Consider the following 25718-nt stretch of genomic DNA (forward strand, 5'->3'; position numbering starts at 1 on the left):
TTGAAAGATTAGTGAGAAGAATGGCATTGTTCTACATATTTTTGCAAAATCTCTTTAATGTCTGGTTTACCAGAAGACACCAACATTCTCATATCTGCTTTTGCATTCAATTTGTTGGGATACTTGGTTATAATTGAAATACACACACACACACACACATATATATATGTACACACACGCGCGCGCGCGCACACACACATATATATAGTTGGAAAAAAGAGTTATTAATGTTAAATATGCAAATAACACCCTACTATTATTATTACTGTAGTTATTGTAAGTTTATTAAAAAACCCCTGCAGGGGTCCTCAGATCAGCTTTTGAGAGCCACTGGTATAGTGGATCAAGAACTGGAGATGGAGTCAGAAGAACACAGGTACCAAGCCCTTTCTTTGACACATTCTTGCAATGTAACTCTGGACAAGTTATTTAAAGCTCAGGCAATTCTCTAGGACCAGAAGTTGAAGAAGTGTTATCAATGCATATCAATATCGTAGTGGGAATGTCCTCACAAAATCTCGGCAGCAGCTTCCTAATGGGTGTCAAATCTCTCTCTGGTCCAGTTTCGTCTATAAAGCTGTCAGGGTGACTTTCCCACAGCACAAGAATGATCACATCATTGCTTTCTCCCTGCTTACTTAGTATCCCATGCCACCACCTCTATGAAGACTTTTTAGATCTCTTAGTTCTATTACCTTTCTCTCCAAGGTTACCTTGTACCTGCTTTCTATTTGCTAATATATGTGTATAGATTAGAACATTAGAACAAAAGATCCTTGAGGACAAGGATTACTTCATTTACTTCTTTGTATCTCCAGTATTTGGCACATACTACCTAGTTAATACTTGTGTTAGTGATAACTGCATAACTGTCTAACCTTTAAAGTGCAACCCAAATGCCAGGGCCTTCAGGAAAACATCGCTTATTTTCTAGTGTGGCACTGATAACCTCTCTCACTTTATTCAGAATTGTTTTGCACTTTCCTAATATTCCTTGTTGTACAGCTACCTATTTGTGTTATATCTTCTTACTAAACTACCGAACATATAATTGTATTACATGTAACAAAAACCTTCTCTGTTTAAGGAGCTTTGAAAGATGCAGGAGATACAAAGACAAAATAGGCAAGTATAGCTTTTCATGGGTGAAAGACTTCTTATCTTATAGTCTCTGGATGGTTCTACACATAATAATAAGCATATAAATGCTGCTCTTCTTGCTTTATCTCTTTTAGAGGTCCATCTGGAACTTGACTTCGCTAAGAATACACTCTCTCTCTTACACACACACACACACACACACACACACACACACACACACACACACACACACACACACACACACACTCTCACTCTCTCTCTCTCTCTCTCTCTCTCTCTCTCTCTCCCTCTCCCTCTCCCTCTCCCCCCCCCCCCCCCCATGGTTGGTAACCTTCGCTAAAGACCTTGAAGCCAAATATCTATTATGGCTTGGGGTGGGAAAGATTTTTTTTTTTTTTTTAAACCCAGCTCTAAGCTAAATCTAAAAAATAATCACCTCACATAAGCTACTGCTAAAAAAACACAGGAGAAATCCTCAGAGTAGATGATAAAGACACTGATGAGTACTTATTTATCTGAACTCTGATGTTTTTCTCTGAGGTGGTAACAATAAAACAAGGCACTGCCTGCCTGCAATGTTTATATCATTGAGCAATATCATAAACTGAAAAACACTGGGGAATAGCCCAGGAATAGCTGCTAAACACAAAAATAATGCTAATACATCAGTGATCTCAGATTTCACCTATGTAATCTCTAGCAATACAGATCATAACCTATCCATGCTTGAATAAAAGAATTTTTGTAGCCCAAAGCGACTTATTATTATTAGCCATTGCAATGATGATGCTCTTATTCTCCTCCTGCTAATGTTATTTGGTTGTGATTTACAGAAACTTCTAACTTCAAAAGATAAACACTGTAGGTAACCCGCAGGGCAATAGAATGATGCAAAATGACTATAATTAAGCTTTAGCCTGTCCTCAACAATGGACTGTGGTGAGAAATGGCATAAAATACATTCCTAAGAACAGAATGACTGGAAAAAGTAGGCTGGGCATGAAGAATAGCATATAGACAGTCTATGCAGTACTGATATCCATGAAACATTTAAACAATCATAGGAGGGGATCTGGCACATGGTAGATCCTCTAGAGCAGACTTATGGAAAGGCAAGAACAACAATCACAAAGGTTAAGATGTGAACTGAATGTAATCTGAATCAGAACTTCCACTACAGATTTACAGTGCTTCTTCCTAAGCTTTTAGGCTCTTTATATTCTAGAGCTTGAAACAGTCATATTTTGTATAAGGAAATGAGTCTACTGCAAAATACAATATTGTTTTGTTATGGTGATTATACTGAGATTTTAGTTGCAACATAAAAGAAAAAAGCCTTTAGGAATACTAGATGAAAATATGGGTTCATACTATTTTAACCAAACATATAGTACATGAAGTTCCAAACTTCTCCCTTTAAAACAGGAAAATTTGTGGGTAATTGTTTGCTTTAAAGAAATTTCACTTTATAAAAAGTTTATTTTTCAGGGTAAATTTCTTGGTACAGTGATCAAATAATACTAATTAAAAAAAAAAGTAAAATGGTTTTATTTTATAGGTCTTATCTCCACTAATATCTCCTTCTCTGTCTCCTAAAATCTTAGCAGATAAGTTGCTAAGTTGAACTTGAAGGGTGATCAACTCTTTAGTAATATAAACTTGCAATTAGTCTGGTTCTCAAATCATCCATGATGTAATACCAACCCTATATCTTAAGCCTTTTGAGGTTGGTGGCAACTGCCAGAGCTATCTGTGTTCCCCTGGCAGAGCCCCAAGAACCTAGGGTCACCTCAATGTCTACATAAGACACCTGAGAATTTTAGCATAGGAAAACACTAATAACAGTTCATGTTTCTAAACTGCCTTATCATTTCAGGACATTATAGATATATAATTTCCATTGCTTTCCATTTGCATACCAGTACAATATGATTTTTATCTTGTATTCCAGCTTTATCTCTTCCTATGATTCCATATATTTAATCTATACTCTGGCTAAACTAATCTTGTAGATGATCTTTAAACACTTCCTGTATTTTTCTCATGATCAGAATGTCCATTCTTCCACTTCTTCCTAGGACAGCATCCTAATCATTCTTCAAATCTGCTTAAATATACTGATGACTCCAGTTGACAGCGCTCTGTCATCTAAGCTCATAGCACTTTTGTGCTATTTTAATGTGTTTACTATTTATTAATTAATATCATATTTATCTGTGTACCTACCATACTCCATGGAGAACCTCTCTTTCCAATTCTCAGCAGCCACACCAGTCAATTACATATAGTAATTGCTTAAATATATTTTAAAAACAATATAATAGTTTAAAATGGTCTTAAATAGTGTTAAAGACAAGATTTTAAAATATCTTTAGAGTTGTTATGAGGAAGAGGAAATAGATGTTTATTTCAAACAGACATAAGGAAGCATTTGCAATAATTAAAGTTGTTCAACACTAGAACCTGTGGGGGTACAAGTTTCCTATCACCAGAAGTGTTCAAATAGAGACTGGAAAGCTACCTGTCAAGATTACAGAATGGATCTGGGAGGCTATATGAGAAAATGTCTAAAGTTCTTTTTAAATTTAATTCTTTATAAATGTGCTTATGATAGCAATATGTACATCAACATATATTCTGATGAGAAGTGTAAGAGTAGAGCTCAGAGACACAATGATTTGGATTCAAGTTCTGTCTCTGACACAAATTGGCTGTATGATCGAGCAAGACACTCAATACTCTATGCAATGTTCTAAATTATAAGCTGTGGAAAAGGCACTAACTGCGCTGGTAGAGGAAACTTTTTCACTGGAAGCTCCCCACACATGAAATTTTAAGGTCCTTTCCCGTATGTATTTTGATTCACTATCAATCAAAGTATATAATCTGCTCATTAAGGCTTCATTGCTTTATGTCTGTCAGGATAGAAGTACTTCAGAGGACTACAGCTGGAGTTTAATCTTTTTGTAAACATCTGATTCTCTATGTTGCCTCTATGTTAACATCTTGTTGATGAAAATTAAGTCACAGATTTGTAATGTTTCTTTATATCATGGAAACTTATTTGCATAATCTCATCTAATTGGCTGAAACATAAATTTAAAATAATGGTAAGAGACTGTGAATAGTATGATCTTCTTCTTCTTCTTCTTTTTTTTTTTTTTTTTGCTGAGGCAATTGGGGCTAAGTGACTTGCCCAGGGTCACACAGCTAGAAAGTGTTAAGTGTCTGAGGTCATATTTGAACTCAGGTCCTCCTGACTTCAAGGCTGGTGCTCTATCCATTGCGCCATCTAGCTGTCCTATGATCTTCTTTTGACTTTGCAATAATCCTATGGAAATTCTGGAGTAAACTATCTTTAAAGACTGAAAAATGACTGAAACTATTCCTGAAGAGTCAAAGTGAGATACAGGAGCCAAAACATCTAATATAACCTTAGACTGAATTAATAGTAGCAATTTTTAGAACAAGAGAGATGACTGCCCCACTCAGATTTCTTTTGGAATACTGTGCTCAGGGAGCAAATTAATATGAAGGCAGGCATCCATAGAAAGGCAATTGAGATAGAGGGAAGGGAAAAAGCATTATTAAGTGCCTATGATGTGCCAGGCATTGTGATAAGTATTACAATTATTATTTCATTTGAACCTCCTTACAACAACTTTTGAGGTAGGTATTTTCATTTTATAGGTGGGGAAATGAGGAAGAAGTGAAGTGACATTGACAAGGTCATACAGCTAGTATCTGAAGCTACATTTGAACTCAGGTCTTCCCGTAGGCCCAGCATTCTCCCCATCGTGCCACTTAGCTATTTCTACAAGAGGCAGGAGACAAGGATTGGTTGAAAGAACTTGGAGCATTAAACTTGGAGAAAAGAATCTTAGGGGGCATGGTCAGCTGTCTTCAAGTATGTGAAGGGTAATCACATGAAAGAAGCACACGGGCAAAAAAAAGTAAAGCATATAAGTTGAGAGACCTCTGCTAGGTGGGGTAAAGATCATGTCTCACATTGCCATTTACTATCTTTGAAAATGGCCTTGAGAAAATAAGTCACCAGATATCTGAAAACCTCAAATGTCTCATCTGTAAAATGAGTCTCTGTCTACTTCATAAGACTGTTGAGAAGAAAGTATTTTGTAAATCCTAAAATGGCACACAAATGTAAGCTCAACTTATTCTTCAAGTTAGAGGAAAAGCTTCTTATTGGCTCTGCCCACAGGAAAAATGGGCTTTCTTAAGAGGGAATTTGATTAGCAGAACCATTTATCAAGGAAGTTTGAGAAGGGATTGCTCCCATACAGGTCAGGTTAGATAAGCTTCTAAGCTTCTAAAATTCAGAGAGTTAAAAAAATTAAGAATACCTTTCAAACTTAAGTGCATTGCTCTTTCCACTAAGATGCTGACAGCAAATGTGCCCTCCAGATCCATTGTGCCTGCTTCTGCAGGGGGAGACTTTGCCGGGGAGTCCTGAGAACAATTAGGTTTCTTGGAGTCACTCTTGTTTTCAGACTCTACAGGGTCCTTTTGGTGGGGAATCCTTTCTGAATCACTGTTGCTGCTGTCTTCAATGTAGTTAGTCTGGTGAGCAGGCCCAGGGGGAAAAGAAGCAGACTTTTCTGCAGTGACAACAATGTGAACTCGAACTGCTGCCCCTGACAAGTCTGAGGCACCACGCCCAAATACAGGATAAACACCTGTAAGAGGAGGAAATAAGGCACAAAAGTCTGATCAGATTTTTTAGAAGACCATAAAGATGAAATCTGTACCTTTTCTGCACAGAGGAAGTGCTCTACCTCAATTTTCCAATGTTTCTGGACAAGCAGCTACAAAATCTGGTATTTTAAAATTGAATTTCTATCCTTTAAAAAAGCCAACTTCAAGGCTGCCTTCTTCAGGAATCCCATCAGTTATAATTTTCCCCAGCCTCAAGTGGTATTTTAACTTCTCTTTAAGAAATTTTCCATGTATTCCATTAGTTATTCCTATATATGTTTCATCACACTATGAAAATATGAACTTCATGAAACTAAGGATATCTTATGTAACTTTAACCCTGAAAAGTATAGCAGGAAGGAACAAAAACTCAAATGAACTTGGGAATTTGGAGATTCAGATTCAAATACTATGAACTTACTAGCTAAATGCCCAATCTGACTATTTTGTCATCTGTAAAATGGGAATAATAATCTCTCATTTGTGTTATAGTGCTTTGAGCTGTAAAGAAAGCATCTTTTAAACTTTAAAAATGTTACAAAAATTCACTTTAACTGAATTCAATGATCAAGTTGTTGCTATTACTTCTTTCCCTTCTTGGCATCTTTGCTTAAGCCTTGCTACCTCCTCATCAAGGAACCTTGTTCTTTTCACGAAGCTTCTAAGATACTTTTCCTGATTCTTCCACTTGTTAGCTTAATTCCATCATGTCCTAAATTACTTTGTCTATACTTTTCTGTATAGAGGTTGTTCTTCCTAAGTAGAATATAAACTCCTCAAGGGCAGAAATTATTTAACTTTTGTATTAGAATTCTTAATTACAGGAATTACAGAACTAGATACATATGAACTTAGTTAATGTTGGGTTCACTTATTCTTCCATTTTTAGACTCAAGCTAGGGATTTACATTTATAAACTTTCATATTACCTCATAGTTCCACACAGTCATATCATTCTTTCACTAATTATATTCAATCTTGCCATTGAATCACAGTAATTAAATTACTTCCCAGTTCTTTCCCATTTTATTCTTATTCTACAAATTTATTTTTTCCACTGGAAGTTTTCAGCATTGATGTCTCTTAGCTGCCTTACTATACAGAAGGATTACTTCTTTGTAGTCCAGGAATATGAATAACTATCGGTAGTCAACTCTAACTGGGATGGACCATCCTTCCTCCTTCAGAGTCTTATCTGCCAGAGCTTAGATCTGACCAACACTGTTTTATTCAACTTTGTATCTCCAGCAAAGCAAAAAATACTTCATGTTAATTGAAGTAAATGAAAATCAAGCAATCAAGCAAACATTTATTAAGCACTTACTATGTGCTAGACACTGCTAAAATTGGGCATAAGAGTTAAAAGACAGTCCCTGCCCAAGGAACTTACAATCTAACTGGGGAGACAAGAAAAAAATAAATATATACAAAGCAAACTATGTATAGAATAACTGGGAAATATTTACCTGAGAGAGAGAAAGCACCAGAACTAAGAAGAGAGGAGGCACCAGAACTAAGAAGGGTTGGGGAAGGCTTGCTGCAGAATGTGGAATTTTAGGGGGGATTTAAGGGAAACCAGGGAAGTCAAGAGTCACAGAAGAGAGGAAGAACATTCCAGGCATGGAGGATGGATAGAGAAAACCCTTAGAGATGGAATGTCTTGCTCATGGGAAGCCAGGAGGTGTCACTGTATTTAAAAATTGGGGAATAAGATGCAAGAAGACTGTAAGAGTTGGAGAGGGCTAAGTTATGAAGGGCTTTGAGTGCCAAACAGTTAATTTTATGTGATCCTTTGCATCTATATCAAGGCAATAAAAAGCTCCTTGAGTTTATTGAGTAATTTATTGACAGGATCAGATCTAGGCTTTAGTACAATCATTTTATTGGCTGAATGAAAGATAGATTGTTGTGGGAAGAGACTTGAGGTAGACACCCATCAGCAGCCCACAGTCTGAGAGGCGGGAAGGGAGTATATCTGAGAAATGCTGTAAAGCTAAATCGACAGGTATTGGCAACAAACTGGTTATGGTAGGTGAGAAATAATGAGAAATGCAGGATGACTCCTAGGGTTGTAAGACTGGAAGGCTGGTGTTGACCATCAAAAGTAATAGGAAACATAGAAAAAGGAGGAGATTTTAGGAGGAAAAATGAATTCTGCTGTCTAAGATGAATATATTAGACATCCAGTTTGAAATGTCTAAAAGTTAGTTGGAGATGTAAGACTCAAGAGAAGTAGTTTGGGGCAGGACAAGGTTTGTAAAGACCTTTCAATAGCACCAAATCCTTTTTCTTCAGAATTTTAAGGAAAATTTCTCAGAAAGACTTAATGCCCTTAGACACATTATAGTACATTTTCTCCCCAAGGGAATTAGGAGGGTTTTTTTTTTGTTTGCTTTTTTTGTTTTTTTTAAATTAATAATTTCCACAATAACTTCCAGGGTCAGGACTTCCAGCTGCCATGATTTCAATACATTAAGACAGTTTAAGTATTACTAACTCTCAGGGAATTTATCAGACTGGTACTGTGACTTTGGGCCAGTTCTGAATCAAGGGATTGTTGTATGAGATAACAGAGATAAACTCTCTCTCTCTCTCTAACTCATATTCAAGTAACTGCCTAAATAACAATTTCTTTGAGAACAAAATTGGCCTTGTCATGGAAGAAGTTAGAATAACTTACAGACTCCTCAGCATTGGAGATGGGACTTGTTAGGAGAATTGTGCCAGGAAAAGGCTATGAAGAAATAACTTTTTTCTTATCTTGTAGGAAAATACATACATAATAATAGCTAACATTTGTGTTGGGTATTTTACAAATATCATATTGTTTGACCTTCACAACTCCACTGGGAGGTATTATCTCCATCAAACAGAGAAGATATTTGAATTAGAAAGAAGTCCCAGGGTCATCTAGCCAGCAAATATCTGAGACTGGACTTGTATCTTCCTGATTCTAGGTCACACGGCGACTTTGGCCAGTGCTGGATATAAAATGTATAGTTCAAAGGATAAAAAATCGGAACATCAGAAATCATCTAGTTCAACCCTTCTTTCTCCCCTTATCCAGTCATTTAATAGCATAGGAAACTGATACCTAGTGAGGCTAAGTGACTTGCCTGGGCTTAGATTGAAAAGCCCAGCTCTTATTAGAACTGTAAAGAACTATGAAGACCATCAACCTTACTCCTATTTTAAAAAACAATCATAACTTTTAATAAATAGCAGGGCTGGGATTTGACCCCAGGATCTTCTCACTCCATATCCAATTTATCACACTATGCTGTTCTCTTATATCATCAAAATGACTACTCACCGCTAATAGTCAATGTCTTTGCTGTCCTCACACTGAGCCTGGAAAGGTCCACATAAGCCGCCCCAATCAAAGTGTCAGTCAGGTGGGGCCTCTCCACATTGTCATTCCCATATGATCGCCACACCTGGATTTCCAGTTTCTCTTCCCTGAAGTACCAAAGGAGTGATGGCCCAACATTAACGTCTACTTTTTTGGTTGTTGTAAATGTCACTGTGACTTGTTTTTCATCCGTGGTTACCTTTGGTTTTCTGAGTGGGGTCCAGAAGCCCTCTTGGTCATATAACTTATAGCGAAGGTAGCAGTGGGTGGCCTTGTGGATGTGGGTCTGGCCAGCCAATAATATACAATGGGTCGGCAGCCATGCTCTTGGGGTAGAGATGGTGATGGTAGCTGGCCACTGCTCAACATCTATGAGAAGGTCAGTAGGGTCTTCTTCAAAACTCCAGCCCAGAAGTTTAGCAGCTTCCAAGACCCGTTCTCTGTCACCAGAATGGGCAAAGGAAACTGATAGCTCCAGGCCTCCCACAATCATCTGCATGATATCTGTATTTTGTGCTGCAGCCAGGTCCTCAGGCAAGATGACTGGATACCACCCCGTAATTCCTGATAAGAGAAGATAATAATGGAGGAGTGCTGTTTCTATCTTTCTCAAGAATTAACAAGAAACAAGGACCCATAAGTAGACAGAGGTAATATTTAACTAGAAAACATTTTTATAGAGAAAGCAGAATTCAAGTAGATTTAACTTGGCTGGAACTAGTTGCATAATGGAAGTTAGAGAATTGACCTCAGTTTCTAAGATGGAGACTTAATTTTTATTTTGTTTATCTTGTAAGGTTATTTTGATCAGATTAAATATGTGGAAAAAAACCAAATGCACAGAATATCACAGCTAAGAGGAATTTGGCCTATGGCATAAAGAATGCCTGAGTTGGAAGGGTTCTCTCAAAACTCAGCCAAATTGGTTAACTTTATAGATTTAGCTCCCCGATAAATTAAAAAGAGCATTTACAGGGCCAGATTCCATTCTCAGCTCCGCCACTAATTATATGATTTTGGGAAAGACACCTCTCTACTTTGAGCCTCATTTTACTCATTTGTAAAATTAAAGGATCACAACTAAAGGACTTTTATAATCCATTCCAGATGTAGAGTTCCATAAAGTCTATGAATCAAAGGCTTCAAGACCTGAACTTGCAAATGTCTAACATACATTAGGTTCTGAATATTGATATTTAGAAAGAGAATTTCTCAAAGCCAGATCCATTATTTGTAATAGGTATGCAGGCAAAAATGATTATAGGTTAAAGAAGTTAGTTATTATCATGGGATGCATATTATTCTTTCTAGGGGCCATCAGAATGTAGTGGTAAAAGGGACATTAATATTAGAACACAGATGTGAGGGGATGTGAGAAACCTGGAACACTAATGCATTGTTGGTGGGGTTGTGAACTGATCCAGCCATTTTGGAAAGCAACATGGAACTATGCCCAAAGGGCTATCAAACTGTACACATCCTTTGATCCAGCTGTATCTCTATTGGGCCTATATTCCAAAGAGATCATAAAAGGGAAAAGGGCCCACGTGTGTAAAAATGTTTGTAGCAGCCCTTTTTGTAGTGACTAGAAACTGGAAACTGAGCGAATGTTTTTCATTTGGGGAGTAGCTGAATAAATTAAGGTATATGAATGTAATGGAAAATAATTTTTCTAAAAGAAATGATGAGCAGATTGATTTCTGAAAAGCCCAGGAAGACTTATATGAAATGATGCTAAGTGAAGTGAGCAGAAACAGGAGAACATTGTTCACAGTAACAATGATTATGTGATGATCAATTATGATGGACTTAGCTCTTCTCATCAATACAGTGATCCAAGATAATTCCAATAGGCTTGGGATAAAAAATGCCATCTGCATCCAGAGAAAATACTTTGGATACTTAATGCATATCAAAACATACTATCTTCACAACTTTTTGTTTGTATTTTTTCTCTCTTGTAATTTTCCTCTTTTGTTCTGATTCTTCCTTCACAATATGACTGATATGGAAATGTTTAAAATAATTGTACATATATTACCATATCAACTTGCTTGCTGTTTTGGGGAGGAAGGAGGCAAGAGATAGAGAAGGAAAAAGATTTGGAACTCAAAATCTTATGAAACTGGATGTTGAAAACTATCTTTACACATAGCCTTGGAAAAATAAAATATATGGAATTTTAGAGCTGGAAAGAACTTGAAATCAAGTTCAAATCCCAAATTTGATAGAGGAGGAGCCAGAAGCCCAGACAGAAGAAATGAATTTGTCCCTAGTCACTGAGTTAGCTATTCAAAGTTCTCACTCGGTGATTCAAAGATCTGAAGAACAATCGAATTACTTACCTGACCTTTTGATGAGCAAATCTTTCATTGGAATCCTGACTACTCCAAGAAGATACTCTTTTAAAGGCTGAATATGATCTGACTGACAACCTATAAAATCAAGGTTAAAAAAATTAAATATAATCTAAGAGACTCATGGACCAAAACTTTTAGTTATAGTACATAAACAACATTCCAGTTTGAGAATAGAGAAGATAGCTGGTTAAAGGTTTCATTAATGTTTTGAATGAGAGTAATCCTCTGGTATTTGACTTTTACTTAAAATATTCTTCTTTATATAATGTTTTAAAAATCTCTTTTTTTCAATTCCCATAGCAATGTTCTTGGTTTAAACTGATATCAATTCTTGCCTTCAAGAATTGACTATTTTCATAGCCTCCTATCAAATCTCCTTGTCTCCAGTCTATATGTTCCTAATGTACTACTATTAAGACATTTCTTGTACTCAAGAACTTTAGGGTTCTCTAGTACCTAATGTTTAAAAAAAATCTCCTGATTCTATCATTCAAGTCATTTTCTAGCTCACTGTACATTTCTGGACTTCTCTCAGACACCCTGTCCCTTCTAAGTTGATGAGTCAGATAAGACTCAACAAAACAGAAATATTTTCATCATTTTCTCGTTTCTATACCATCCCTTCATGCTTGGAATGGCTTCTCCTCCATTATCCCACCAATCTCTACCTGTCAAAAATGCTACCTTTGTCGTAAAGTTATAGTATTATCCTTCCCTATCCAGCTCATATGAAAGTAGATTTCTCATTTATTAGCACATTTCTCACAGAATTTTGTCCAGGCGATTTCTGCTTTGCCTTTATATAGAAGGAAATTAGAAAATGTTTCCTAAAATGTATTTATTGAATTTCATTAATTAATTCAACAAATATTCGATAAGAAACAATTATTTATAGGACTCTGTTGAATGCATAAGAAATCATCCTTACTTTCAGATTGTTTACATTCCTAAATAAAGTTAATACAAGACATGATGTTAAACTATAAAAGCCAACACATTTTACAAAAGAAAGAGATCATTTTTGTTTGAATGAGGATGAAAAAAAACCTAGGTAAAGCTCTATAGTTAAGGTAGTATTTAAAATGGGCACTGGGGAAGAATGTGAATTATTTCTGGCAATGATTTCAATGGTATAGGAAACTCCTAGATGTTGAGAAAGAATTACAAAAGTATATATAAGGTAAAAATGGTCTGCTACCTCAGAAACTATTGGGTTCCCCACCTCAGTGGAGATCTTCAAACAAAAGTTATATGATAAAATGTTGGATAAAAAAGAAGCTTCCTATGCTGCTATGAGTTAGACTAGATGGATTATAAGGTATTTTCCAACTGAGATTCTATGTGATTAAGGAGAGAGGTGGAAAACTATGAGATATGTGTGAAGAGAAGTCATCTAGTTTGGCTGAATCATATTGTATGTAAAGGGAAGCAGAATATGAGCTGGGAAGGCAGACTGAAGCCAGACTATAGAGAAACTTACATGAAAGGGCTTGAGAAAGGAGATTCATCTAAAACATACTGTAGGATTAAAAGGTATTAGAAGTTGACAAGTAAGGAGATGGAGAAGAAGGGATGAGTCAGTGACAGTCATTACAAATTACTTTGTCATACTTGTTTCCTCTTCATGTGTTAAATCTTTAAAAAATTTAACAACTACATAAGTATACATTTATACAATAATGCTTATTTCCCAGTTTCTTACTGTACTTCTTTTTGCTTTCCTGTATATTTTAAAATTTTCAACAGCTTAAATTTAAAAAAAATATATATATCATTCCCCCCAAGGTGACTCTCCAAAATAAAATCAATTCAAACCTTGCCTGTGTTTAAAATTCTAAATGTCATTCTGTACCTACAGTTCATTATCATTTTACTAAGAGATGGAAAAACTGTTTCATCATCAGTTTTTGGGAATTGGGATTAGTCACTACATTGATCAGATGCCTTAAAAGTTTTTTAGTTTTTTTTTTTTTTTAAACAGTTTTGTAGCCATTGTATAATTTCTTCTTACATATTTTGTTTGCCAACCCCCCAGCAGATATCAGGGAACTTATTTTGTTTCCACTGTTTTAACTATAACCAAAAGTGCTGCTATAAATCTTATAATGTAGTCTTTTTATTTTATTATCTCTTATGGTATGGTATCACTGGGTCAAAGAGTGTATATATAATTCACTGACTTTTTAATATTGCTTTCAAAAACCTACTTCAGAGCTCTACATATTACCTAGATGTCTTGCCTACCAAACCCTCCGTTAGTTGTTGCAAAGGTTTCTCCTACTTGAATTTTGCCTTTTAAATTCTAATTCCATTATTTATAATTTTTTTCAATATTATATATCATATAGTAAAACTACTTTTCTTCTCTTATTCATAGTTATGAACATAGTTTTTTCTTTGGCTAATTTGTTAATGATAGGACTTTTAAACATCTAGATTCTATATCCACTTAAAGCTTATTGTGGTCTACAACATAAGATGTTAGTCCAAAGCTAATTTCTGCCATATTGCCTTCCAGTTACATCAACAGGTGGGGTAACTGCGTATGAAATACCATGTTACTATGTTCAATTACCATGTGGTTCTATGTAGCAAATATATTTCAATGACTATTCATTTTTTTTTCAAACAATACCAAACATTTTTAATGATTATTATTGTTCTGTACTATAGTTTGAGTTTTTGGTATAGCTTACTTTTCCCCCCCTCATTATTTGCCTTGAAGTTCTTGACCATTTGTTCCACCAGATAAATTTTTCTAGCTCTATAAAATACCCCTTTAATAGTTTGCTTAGAATGCCCTAAAGTAATAAATAATTTAGGTACTACTGTCTTATTTTACTATTCTTTTGAATGGAATTTTTTTCTCTTCTTTTCTTTTTGGGAAGTAAAAGAGAAAGGTAGGGGAAAGAGAAATTAAGAATATAAACAAAGGCTGATCATTTATGTGAGTTAATTTTTATTAAAAAACAAAATCAACCCTCCCATTCCTATTTTACTGGAGTTATCGTTTCAATTAAGGTTCTCCAAGCATATTGATAAATTTTATATTCAAATTTTTGCCTATGTTTACTTCCTCAGTTTCTTTTGATTGTCATTGCTATAGCTAGTACTTTAGAACTATATAAAAATATCAAAATGATAGTTGCAATAACAAACTTTTATTTTACCTCTGACCTTACTGAAAAGGTATTTTTCCATTACAGATAAATGTTAGTTGTTGGTTTTAGGTATTTTTAAAGGCTTTTAATATAGATTTTTAAAAAGAAGAACTTTTTCTGCATGTAATCATATGACTTTTATAATTGTTGTAGATGTTTTATATTATGGTGATTTTTTTCATTGCTTTTTACAGACTGAATACATCTTGCATTCCTTTTTGTATGAAAGTTGTTAATTTATTTTAAACTTAAATACAAATGAGAAAAGAAAAAAAGAACATTTCTATATACACAACAATACTATACATTGTTTTCAAAGCTTTTTTGTGTGTTTCTTTCTGGGTTTTCTTTTGTTCTGTATTGTGCACTTTACTGTTTGCACTCCAAGTCTAATCTATCTTGGCCACAGAGCATAATCTGTCAAAATAATTTACTATAGATTTTATTATAATATTTTTATTCTTTTTTTGTTATCAAAATTCATTAGCAATAATAGCCCAGAGCTGGTTTTTAAAAATTGTTTTATTTCTCCCTGACTTAATAGATTAGGGTTTTATTTGTTTCATAGAAGAATAAAATGTCTTATTTCCCTATTGTTGCAAACAATTTATATAATATTGAGATTGTATTTTTAATGTCTGGAAGAACTAACTTGTAAATCTATCTGGTCCTGGATTTTAAAATTCTTTGAATTTTATGGCTATTTCAATTTGATTTTCTATAACGATTATTTAAATTTTTTGGGTTTTGTTTTCTTAATCTAGTTATTTTATATTTTTGTAAATATTCATCCATTTTATTTAAGTTAACAATTTTGCTAAGAGTGGGAAAAATAGTTTCTAATAATATTGAATTTTTTCTAATACTTGTGAATGTTTTTTAATATTTTAAATGGACAATTGGTTTTCTTTCTTTTTGGATCAAATCAGCTAGCAGTTTATTTAATTTGGCTTATTATAAAAACAACTTCTAGTTTTAAATGCAAAGATTTAAGCTCTTAAGATAATAACTTACTATTTGACAAAAATTTTTGGGAAAACTGGAAAGCAGCTTGGTAGAAATGGTGCAGATCAACATCTAACATCATATGCCAAGATAAGGTCAAAATGGATACATGATTTAAATATAAAAAGTGATATAATCAAATTAGAGGAGCAAGGAAAAATTTACATGTCAGATCTATGATAAGAATTTATAACCAAAAACCAGAGAGAGATAATCATGGAAGGTAAAATGGAGTTATAATTACAAAAAGTTTTTGCACAAACAAAATCAATGCAGCCAAGATTAGAAGAAAAACACAAAATTGGGGGGAAAAGGTTAGTGTTTCTCTGATAAAGGCATCATTTCTCAAATATATAATGGAACTAGGTCAAATTTATAAAAATAAGCCATTCTTCAAGTGATAAATTGTTAAAGGATATGAACAGGAAGGTTTAAAAAGAAATCAAAATAATATTGTGATGTGAAATAAATGCTCTAAATCACTATTAATTATAGAGGAATGCAAGTTAACATGGAAGAAAAGGAAAATGACAAGTGCCATGGAACACTAAGTATCTGGTTTGTGGAATTGGGAAGTGATACACCATTCCGAAGATCAATTTGGAACAATCCCAAAGGGCTTTTAAACAGCTTATCCTTTGACCCTGTCATACCATTAGTAGGTGTATATTCCAAAGAGAGCAAAGAAAAAGAAAAAGGACACATATGCACAAGATTTAAAAAGCTCCTTTTGTGGCAAAGAATTGGATATTGAATGGATGCCCATTAACTGGGAAATGGCTGAATAAGTTGTAGTATATGACTGTGATAGAATACTACTGTACTATAAGAAATGATGAGCAGGATGATTTCAGAAAAATTTAGAAAGGATGACTTGATGCAAAGTGAAGCAAGCAGAACCAGGAGACCATTGCACACAGTAACAGCAAAATTGTAATGATGATCAACTATGCAGGACTTTGCTACTTTGATCAATACAATAATCCAAGATAATTTCAAAGGACTTGGGATGAAAAATGCCACCCACCTCCCCAGAAATGAACTCGAGTACAGACTGAAGTATAATTTTTCTCTCTCCCCCCTTAATAGTATTTTTTTCCTATTTATATATAAAGATAGTTTTTAAACATTCATTTTTATAAGACTTTGAGTTCCAAAATTTTTTTCTCCCTTTATCCTTTCCCTTCCCTTTCCCCAAGACAACAAGCAATCTGATATAGATATAATAAGTATAATATATAAGTATAATTTTTTCACTTTATTTTGTTTTTCTTTCCTGCTACATGGCTAATATAGAAATATGTTTTGTATGACTTCTCATGTATAAATGATATCAATGGGTGAGGAAGGTCCTAAAGGGGAAAGAATTTAGAACTCAAAATTTAAAAAAAGAGAATGCTAAAAATAAATAACACATTTATTTGAAAGAAACTACTACTAATATTGTTTTCAATTTTATTTCCTTGATTTTCACAATTTCTATTTTTGTGCTTGGTAGGGTTTTTTAATGTTACTTTTCTCATTGTTTTATGAACAATTCATTGATCTATTCTTAGTCTTCTATTAGTGAAAATGGTTAGAGAAATAAATTTCCCCCTAAGGATTGCTATGGCTTTATCCTAAAATTTTTGCTATGTTGCTATTTTCACTGATGAAAATTATCTATTATTTGTTTTGTTCTTTAATTCATATATTCTTCATGAATATATGAATTACTTTCCATTTCATTTTGTGTTGTTTAAAAGCCCTTTTAAAATTATAATTTATGTATCCAATATTTCTGGTTTTCTGCATTTGTTTATAATGTTTTTATGTACTAGTATGTGTAAAACTTTTGAAAAGGTGCCACACATATGAGAAATGCTGATATTCCTTTTTATTTTTAGTAATTGTAATCATGTTAGATCTAAATATCTAATTTTTGAAGAAATTACATGTAGGCCCTTAAGTTTTTTCTTTTTTTGTTAGGAAGTACTTAATAAAAATCTATTGAGTAACTTGACTGTTAAGATAAATGACTGTTGGTTTTGGATTCTAGAGTTCATGTCTTATATGTATGTTAACTTACATGAATATAAAGTAACATTATTTGGACTCACCTGGTTTTGTGTCTTGGTGATACAAAGAGAAAATGATCTCGGCAAACTCTAACAACTCTGCCAGAAAACAGGCTTCCCCACTGCTATGTTGGGTCACCAGATTGCAGGGGAACTCCATGTGATGGGAGAATTCAGGACAGAAGGTACGGGCCACAGGGTGCGTCTGGCGTTGCTCTCCCTTAGGCAGGAAGGAGAGATGTGTGGTGACTGATGTATTAACACCTACTGTTGCACTGTATCGCAAAGAAGGTTCTTGCTCAGCCATGACTCTAAGAGGAGAAAAGTAAGCAGGGGTAAAGTAATATTAGGCTCCAGCTTACTCAGGTAACAAATCCTAAGAGAAGACTTAATGGGCATATGACTGCTGCCTTTAAGGCAGAACCAGTGACAGGTGAGCGATGAGGTTGTAATAGTTTTTGTTAAAGAAAAAAAGTATATGGTAGAGAAGTATTGTTAAAGAATGCTAATAGAACCAGTCTGATCCAAAGCCTTGCAACTACAGACAAGCTCATTCTTCACACCTGAAAATTTTCAACACAAGGGAAAATGTCTTAAAATTAGTAATGTACAGACATGTAATAAGTTGCCTTATGAAGTAGATTTTTTTGGTCACTAAGGCATTCAGGTATAAGATACTGTAGAAGAAATTTACAATGAATTTAGAGATTGGACTAGATATTTAACTCATCCAGTTGAGATTCTATGATCTAATAGGTTCTTTATTGCTGGTATTATTAAGTCGATCCTCTACAATACACCTATTTGCTGGGACTGGAATCAGAAGGATTTAAGATAAATAAAATTTGAGTCCTTTTTTTTTTTCTTGGTGACCTCATTAGCTTTCATAGGTTTAATTATCATCTATGTGTCTGACAATTCCCAGAACTCGATTTTAGCCCTCTAGTCTTCCCATTTGATTTCAAAATCAATGACCACAATTATCTACTGAACATTTCAAACTGGAAGGCCAATAGTTTCTCAAATATAGTAAGCCCAAAAGAGAAATAATTATCTTTTGTCATCAAACCTACTTCTTTTCTGAATATCCTTAATATCACTAAGAGAATCAATATCATTCCAGTCATCTAGGCTATATCTTCAATGTCTTATTCTCACTCACCTTACATATCTGATCACTTACTAAATCTTGCTATTTTTACTTCTCTACCTCACTCCTTTTCTCTAGTCAGTCACTGCCCTAGTGAAGCCTTTATCACTTCTCATTTGGATTATTACATTACTCTTCTAATTGTTCTACCAATTGCAAGTCTCTTTTCTCTCTATTTATTCCCCACATAACTGACAAAGTGATATTCCTAAAGCAGAGGCTCAACCATATCATTCCCTTGCTCAAAAAAGCTCCACTAACTCCTTAGCACTTCTAGGATAAAACCTCCTCTTTTGGGTAAGCTAGTTTCAAAGGTAGATAGAAAACTAGAGCTGGGGCTATTTTTAATTTTTTTCTTCTTTTCTCATCTCCTAGCACAGAGCCTGGTACATAATAAGTTAAGTACTTATTCTATTTTATTATTTTGTTTTGTTTTGCAAGGTAATTGGGGTTAAATAATTTACCCAGGGTCATAAGCTAGTAAATATTTAGTGTTTGAGGCCATATTTGAACTCAGGTCTTCCTAACTTTGGGGCCCAAGCTCTATCCACTGCCATCTAGCTGCCCCTAAGTACTTTGTAAATGTGCTAATTATAAGATCATAGTTTTAATGTTAGATGGGATTCTAGGTTTTATTGGCCTTCCTTCACTTTAGCAAAGAAGAAAACGAGGGACAGAGAGTTTAATTCCCTTATTCATGGCTACAAAGACAGTAAGTGCTGGAATGTGAGCCTCCTTGATTTCAAGTCTTTTTGATCGAGCTGCCAACCCTCCTTTATATTTCTATCATACTCAGTATAAGCAGTTGAAAATTTGAGAATTTATTTAATATGTCAATCAGGAAACTGAACCTTTATTATATTGCTAAGATCCAAGTTTGGTAATAGAAAAAAAAAGGTTTCCTGTTTGATGAAACTTAAGTTTCATTTCTCTCAGAGATGATTCTCCACAATCACATTTTAAAAATTATTAACAATTCCCCTTACAGACTCAAATAATTAATACGCACATAAATACCTTAAATCTTACAACATTTTTGGACCTTGAAAAATTTTTTGTTAACTACCATATGGGTGGAAAGATTTATTTGCAATTTTAAACATTAAATAATAAGATTCTGATTATATATATTTCTTGAATAAGGAGGGTTTTCTGTATTTGTATGACCTGAACTTATTCCCAAACTTAAAATTTTTTGTAAGAATTATAAATTTCTGCTGGAATATTAGTATTTTCCCAAAAAAGAATGTCACTCATATAATTTAGGTACTTTTTTTTTACTCAGCTCTTTATGACCTGTAATATATGCATTGTATATAATTTGTACCTTCATGTTGACTTTTCTTTCTGCATAATTTTTCTTAATGGGGTTCATGTGCAGAAATATTTTTGTGTTCAAATGTTTATGTTGCCTCAACTGGTATCCTTTTTCAGAAAGAACTAAATTAGGAATTACATTGACCTTTCACATTTTCCAAACCCATGGCTGTCCTTTTGTTTCATGTACTTTTGCTAGATCAGTTTTTTAACATGATTATATGCTTAATCGTCATGATTTGCATTCCAAGACTTCCCTAATTCATGGCATGCTTTGATGCAACACTGTGATCTAAATTATAAAAACTGATTTCATTAGATATTCTTATAAAATTATTAGGATTTCTTTTAACAGGAACATTAAATGACTTATGACAACTAAGTAGATTTCACCATCTTCCCTAGTTTGTAGCTAATGATTGGATGCTTTGTCAACAAAGTAGACTTCTTTGCAGAAATTTGCTCCAAATTTAGGATAATTTCCTTTGCCTTTTGAACAATAGATGCAAATGAAAGCTCAGAATAACCAGTAATTTTGTTGGGGAAACTTGACTTATTGAAGTTTTGCTCAAATTTTTCCAATGGGTATCATTTGCATAAACTCATTCATTATCTGAGGAAATAAAGAGTTTTGTAGGATTAGGTAAATTTGTTATCTGTCTTTGAAGGAAGATCTTGTAAATTTTTTGAAAGATTTTTTACTATTGGCCAAACCTCCCCTACTTTGATCATTTTTACTGGCTATAACCAGACAAATATCTTTTTGAACAGTTGGCTAAGAAATTTCAGTAGTTAAAAGTTGAGGCTTGAGAAACTTGCATAACAAAAGAGCCATTACCTGGCAATTATTCCCAGCCACCACTTACCATCATCAAAATCAAAGCCAGTATGCATCTCCCAAACTTACTGAAAATCTCTATTTTGCAGTAGAGGAAATTACACTTGCCTATACCATCACAAAGGAGTCTGCTGCAGAAGTGATTGAAACCGAGGTCAAATTTTATTGCTCTGAAATTTTACTCATGAGTTTTTTAGTGACCAGTTTCTGCAGAATCATCTATCTATATCCTCTTTCAGAGTGTTATTTTTGCCATGGATATTATGCCAGATAGTAAAAGAAAAAACAGATCTTGGCTTAATTGTCTATTACTTTTCTGAGTTAAATCATCAAAAAGGGCTGCTTCAGCAGTTGGGTCAAAATTACTGTAATTTTTATAGTGTTATTCCTTAAAAGATAAAGGAGTTCCTCTTCATTGTCACTGTAATATTTGCTTCCTGAAATTTGGACAGAGTGCAGATTCTGTATCAGTGCACCATCTTTTAATTAAAATCTTTTCTGAACCTGTTTGGACAAAATTATGAGTCTCATAGTCTTGTTCCTGCTTTACATCTGGCTCCATTATCTTTTTATCAAATTGTTTAGCCAATTTTATAAGTTCTTTACTACTTTGTGCCTTAAACTTTGAATACCTGGTTTTTGTTCTTGATTTTCTTTGTTATAGAAGGAGTGAATGGAATGTGTGAGGGTTGGGGTCCCTTTAAGATTCCTTTCTAATTGCCCAACCCATAACTGACATTGATTCACAAATCCTGGTCAAAGGCATCCTTTTGAATATCTGGGGCCAGCCCCCCACTCTCAGCTCAGCTTCCCCCAGCCTTCACCTGATCTGAGCTAACTGAAGAGCCTGCCAAAACTTGGAACTGCCCACAGTCTTTTGGTATAAAAAGGGCCAGGTCGGAGCCCTCGTTGCAGGAGCCCACCCAGCCAACACATGGTATCCTTCCAGCCATGTAGGGGTTCCTGCCCACCCAGTGGCCACCTTTGGCCCTGGCATCTTTCTAACTTAACTTTACTTCCAAATTCCTACAATAAACCTTTTATTTATCAATCTAGGTTTTTGGGCCTGTAAATTCATTTTACAGGGGACACTGCGCCGGGAAATGGGGTTCTCCTTTCCTTTCCCTCATTAATAGCACCTTTATCAATCCACATGATGTTTTAACACTACATCTCCTGTCATGCTGTTTATTTCTTCTTTTATCTATCTACAGAGAATTCAGATCTCAAAATATTTCTTGTTGTTTATCATTATAAGAGGAATTGAAAATAGGTCAGTGAAAATTGGTTTGAACAATTTCTCTGGATGTACATTTCCTCAACTTTCTTACTTTTAGAATTTCAGTTCCCTAAATTCTGGGCTGTTTCTCTTAGTGCCTGCAGCCAAGGAAGTTAAATAGCTTTTCCTCCTTCCAGCCAGGTGAGTTGGTGTAGTATAGGTTAGGCTGGTGTGCCCAGACACTTGCTGAATTTCAACATCATACCTTGGCTAGGCCTTCCCCATTTGCCATACATTCTTTCTTTTTCTCCCTTCACATCTTGCCCCAGAAGGTGGGAGTAGGGGAGTATACTGGAGCAACTACAAAGTAGGGATCTTTGTGAGTGCTGTAAACATCTTAGACAGTTAAAAAAATTCAACAAGATCATTTCATTTAATCCCATTTTATAGATAAGGAAAATGAGGCAAGCAGAGGCTTAAGTGACTTCATAGGGTCACACCACCTGTTAAATGCTTGAGTCTAGATTTGAACTCAGGTTTTCCTGCCTCCAGGACCAGCATTAAACTGTGTCATGTAGCTGATCCATCCTTCTGTATCACCTGGTTAGCTCAATATTACCTGTGGGCAATGGTACTGTGTTCTATTAGATACTGATCTATGTAAAAGGAGATTTACCATTTATGTCCCAATAGGGGATCATAGTTTGTATGATGCACGCACAATATACACAATGATCTATTTATTGTTAAACCCAGTGACTTTTTCTCAGACCCCACTCTCTCTGATATTTTTGCAGCTTTTGACACTGTTGGCTAACCCTTCCTTCAGGATTATCTCTCCTTTATGGGTTTTTTGTGACATTACTCTCTTAGTACTCCTTCTACCTGTTTGGGTAATTCTTCTCCAGTTTTTTTGCAGACTCTTCATCCATGCTCCACATTAGAGGATTATGTCCTGGGTCTTTATCTTTATTTCTATTCTTTCAGTGATATCACTTTTGCCCCTATGTCAGAATTCAATCACCATTTCTTTTTTGATCATTCTCAGATTTATATAACCAGCTCTCATCTCTCTCCTCCTTGCATGCTTAGTTATAACCCCCATCCGTTTCCTAAAGGATATTTCCAAAGTAGTTCAAATTCACCATGTCCAAAACAGGACTCATTTTTGCTCCCTGAAGCCATTCCTTATACTAGTTTCCCTATATTTATTGGGCAACTTCAATTGCCTCCTAAATGATTTCTCTGCATCCAATTTTTCTTCTCTCTAATTCATCCTCCACAGAGCTGTCAAACAGAAATATTTAAAGCAGAGATTTGACAATGTCCCTTCTTTGATTCAGGGGTCTTCTACTGTTCCTAGGATAAAAAATAACCTCTTCTTTTTGGTATGTTTCATAGTTTGGTTCTAACCTAGCTATCCAAGCTAAGTGCATATTATTTTGTACATCATTTACTTTAAGCTCTTGCAAAACTGGCCTAATTGCTCTCCTCTACATGCAATACATCTTTGGTGCTGGGCTATTAAAAGGCCTATGATGCTTTCCCACTCTTTTCTACCTTTTGGAACAACCAGTGTCTTTCAAGGCTCAGCTCAAGTGCCATCTCTTATTTGGAAAAAAAAAAAAAAAAAAAAAAAAGAAACATTTTAAAATCTCTCAGCTGTTGATAATCCTTCTACAGAAGGTACTTGTATTTCACTAACATCTCACATTTACTGATCTGTCTGTATACATCTATCTCTCCTGTAAAATGAATGCGCCTTGAGGTATCCTTGTTGTCTTTGTCCCCCATTCTAGCAAAAGGTCCGGCATGAAGTGGGGATGTAATAAATGCTAGCTGAATGGAAAGGAGGTTGAGTAATTAAAGAAGGCTAGCCAGGTTCCTAAAAAGTCAGTCACTGATGAGAACTGGACTAAGACAAATCTGGTCAGTTCTATGTCAAATATGGAGTGCATTCTCCTAAGATAGCAAACTCTTGTAGGAAGAACTGGAATACTGAGTAAAGCTTTGTGGGTGTCAGGTCTTTCAAGAGGAACAAATCAAAGATAATTAGGATTTATTTGTAGCCTAAACTTTTAAAATAGGCTTCATATAGCTTATTTTCTAGATAATAGCTTTTGCTTATAATAAATTCACTGAGCATGTTTACAAGAGGGAAAAAGCAAGGAGTATGCTTGAACCAGAAACCTGATTTGAACCAGTACCTATTCTAATTCCTAGAAAAGTGCCTTACCTTGCTGCTGCTTGTAAACCACTAGCTCTGTGAATGTGCACTGAGATGGACACAGCTCGAGCAGCAATGACTCCCTCTGATGTCCTGGTTGTGTGCCTGTATCTTAGGCTCACATCTAGCAGACCTGAAAAACAAAGGTGACAAGTAAATCTCTCAGGGACTCAGGGAACTCTATAGTTCAACGTATAAGAGATTTCAGAACAAAGACAGAGGATTAGAGCTAAAAGGAATCCACAAAAATAACTAAATTTTAGCTTCCATTTTTAGTAGGTTTTGCTAAAATGTAAAACATAGAATGTCAAAGCTAGAAGGAATCTTAGAGAACATATAATCTAACCACTTCATTTTATACACTGTGAAATTAAGGAAGAGGGCTTAACAAGAAAACTTCAGATTTATGTTGGACTGGAAGACCTCTAAGTTCCCTTCTCTCTGAAGTTTTCTGATTCTGATAACATATATTGTTAGGGCAAGAGGGTTCTTAATAATGTTAAATGTTGGAGCTGGAAGAGAAGACATACTTCATCCAGTATGGGCTGAAAACTGAGACCAGAGGTTTAAGGGATGAGAAGACATTTGCTCAGGATCACAGAGTAAGTTAGTAGCAAGAATGGAAGCAGAATTAAGAAGTCCTAAAGGCATCCTTGCTGCAGGGTTTCTGGACACTGATCAACAAAACCCAGGCTACCTCTGTAGCTGTGGAAATGATTTTTCCATGTATAACTTTGGACCCCAATAGGTATTTAAAAGGTAAAAGGGAAAGAAAGGAGTCAAGTGTAGTAGAATTTCCCAAAGGAAGGTTGAAGGTCAGTGCCTACAGAGAAAATGCTATAGCAGCACAGCTCATAAAATCAACTACAGAAAAAGCTAAAGACAGGGTTGAGAATTCTTAGAAGTTAGGCAAGCAAGTTCTTCTGGATCAACAAAAAGAAAACTAGTTATCCTGCCATTATTGTTTTTAATCCAAGTTTGTTAATTAGAGTTCACTTTGCTTTGCTCTCTGGTCAGTTTCCTTACCATTTCTCATATATAACTTGATTATTTGCAGTTCTATGATGTTGCTGATGTTATTTCAATTGCTTTACAATGCTTTTCCTCAAAACACAATGTAAATAATCACCTGAAAAAATATCCATCGTAAAAACTTGATACAAATTTTAAAAAAAGGTGCACCTTAAGATAACTCCATGGGGTACAAGAGGGGCAGCT

The 25718-nt window shown here is 34.9% G+C and overlaps 1 protein-coding gene across 8 annotated transcripts in view; it reads right to left on the minus strand.

Moving 5' to 3' along the window:
* C2CD3 (C2 domain containing 3 centriole elongation regulator) overlaps positions 1-25718 on the minus strand; it is a 142084-nt gene that overhangs the window by 38217 nt on the left and 78149 nt on the right. For 7 of the 8 annotated variants that reach the window (XR_012488376.1, XR_012488375.1, XM_074304051.1 and 4 more), the window contains 5 exons: positions 24510-24633; positions 17792-18060; positions 11512-11601; positions 9128-9730; positions 5463-5795 (listed from right to left, as the gene is read on the minus strand). Coding sequence is in view for 6 of the 8 variants with exons in the window: in XM_074304051.1 (XP_074160152.1) it covers positions 5463-5795; positions 9128-9730; positions 11512-11601; positions 17792-18060; positions 24510-24633 (1419 nt within the window). In the remaining 2 variants the exon portion in view is untranslated. The remainder of the gene's footprint in view (positions 1-5462; positions 5796-9127; positions 9731-11511; positions 11602-17791; positions 18061-24509; positions 24634-25718) is intronic. The other variant, XM_074304050.1, reaches the window with a different exon arrangement.

Source organism: Sminthopsis crassicaudata, chromosome 3 (assembly GCF_048593235.1).
Source record: "Sminthopsis crassicaudata isolate SCR6 chromosome 3, ASM4859323v1, whole genome shotgun sequence".
NCBI classification, from domain to species: domain Eukaryota; kingdom Metazoa; phylum Chordata; class Mammalia; order Dasyuromorphia; family Dasyuridae; genus Sminthopsis; species Sminthopsis crassicaudata.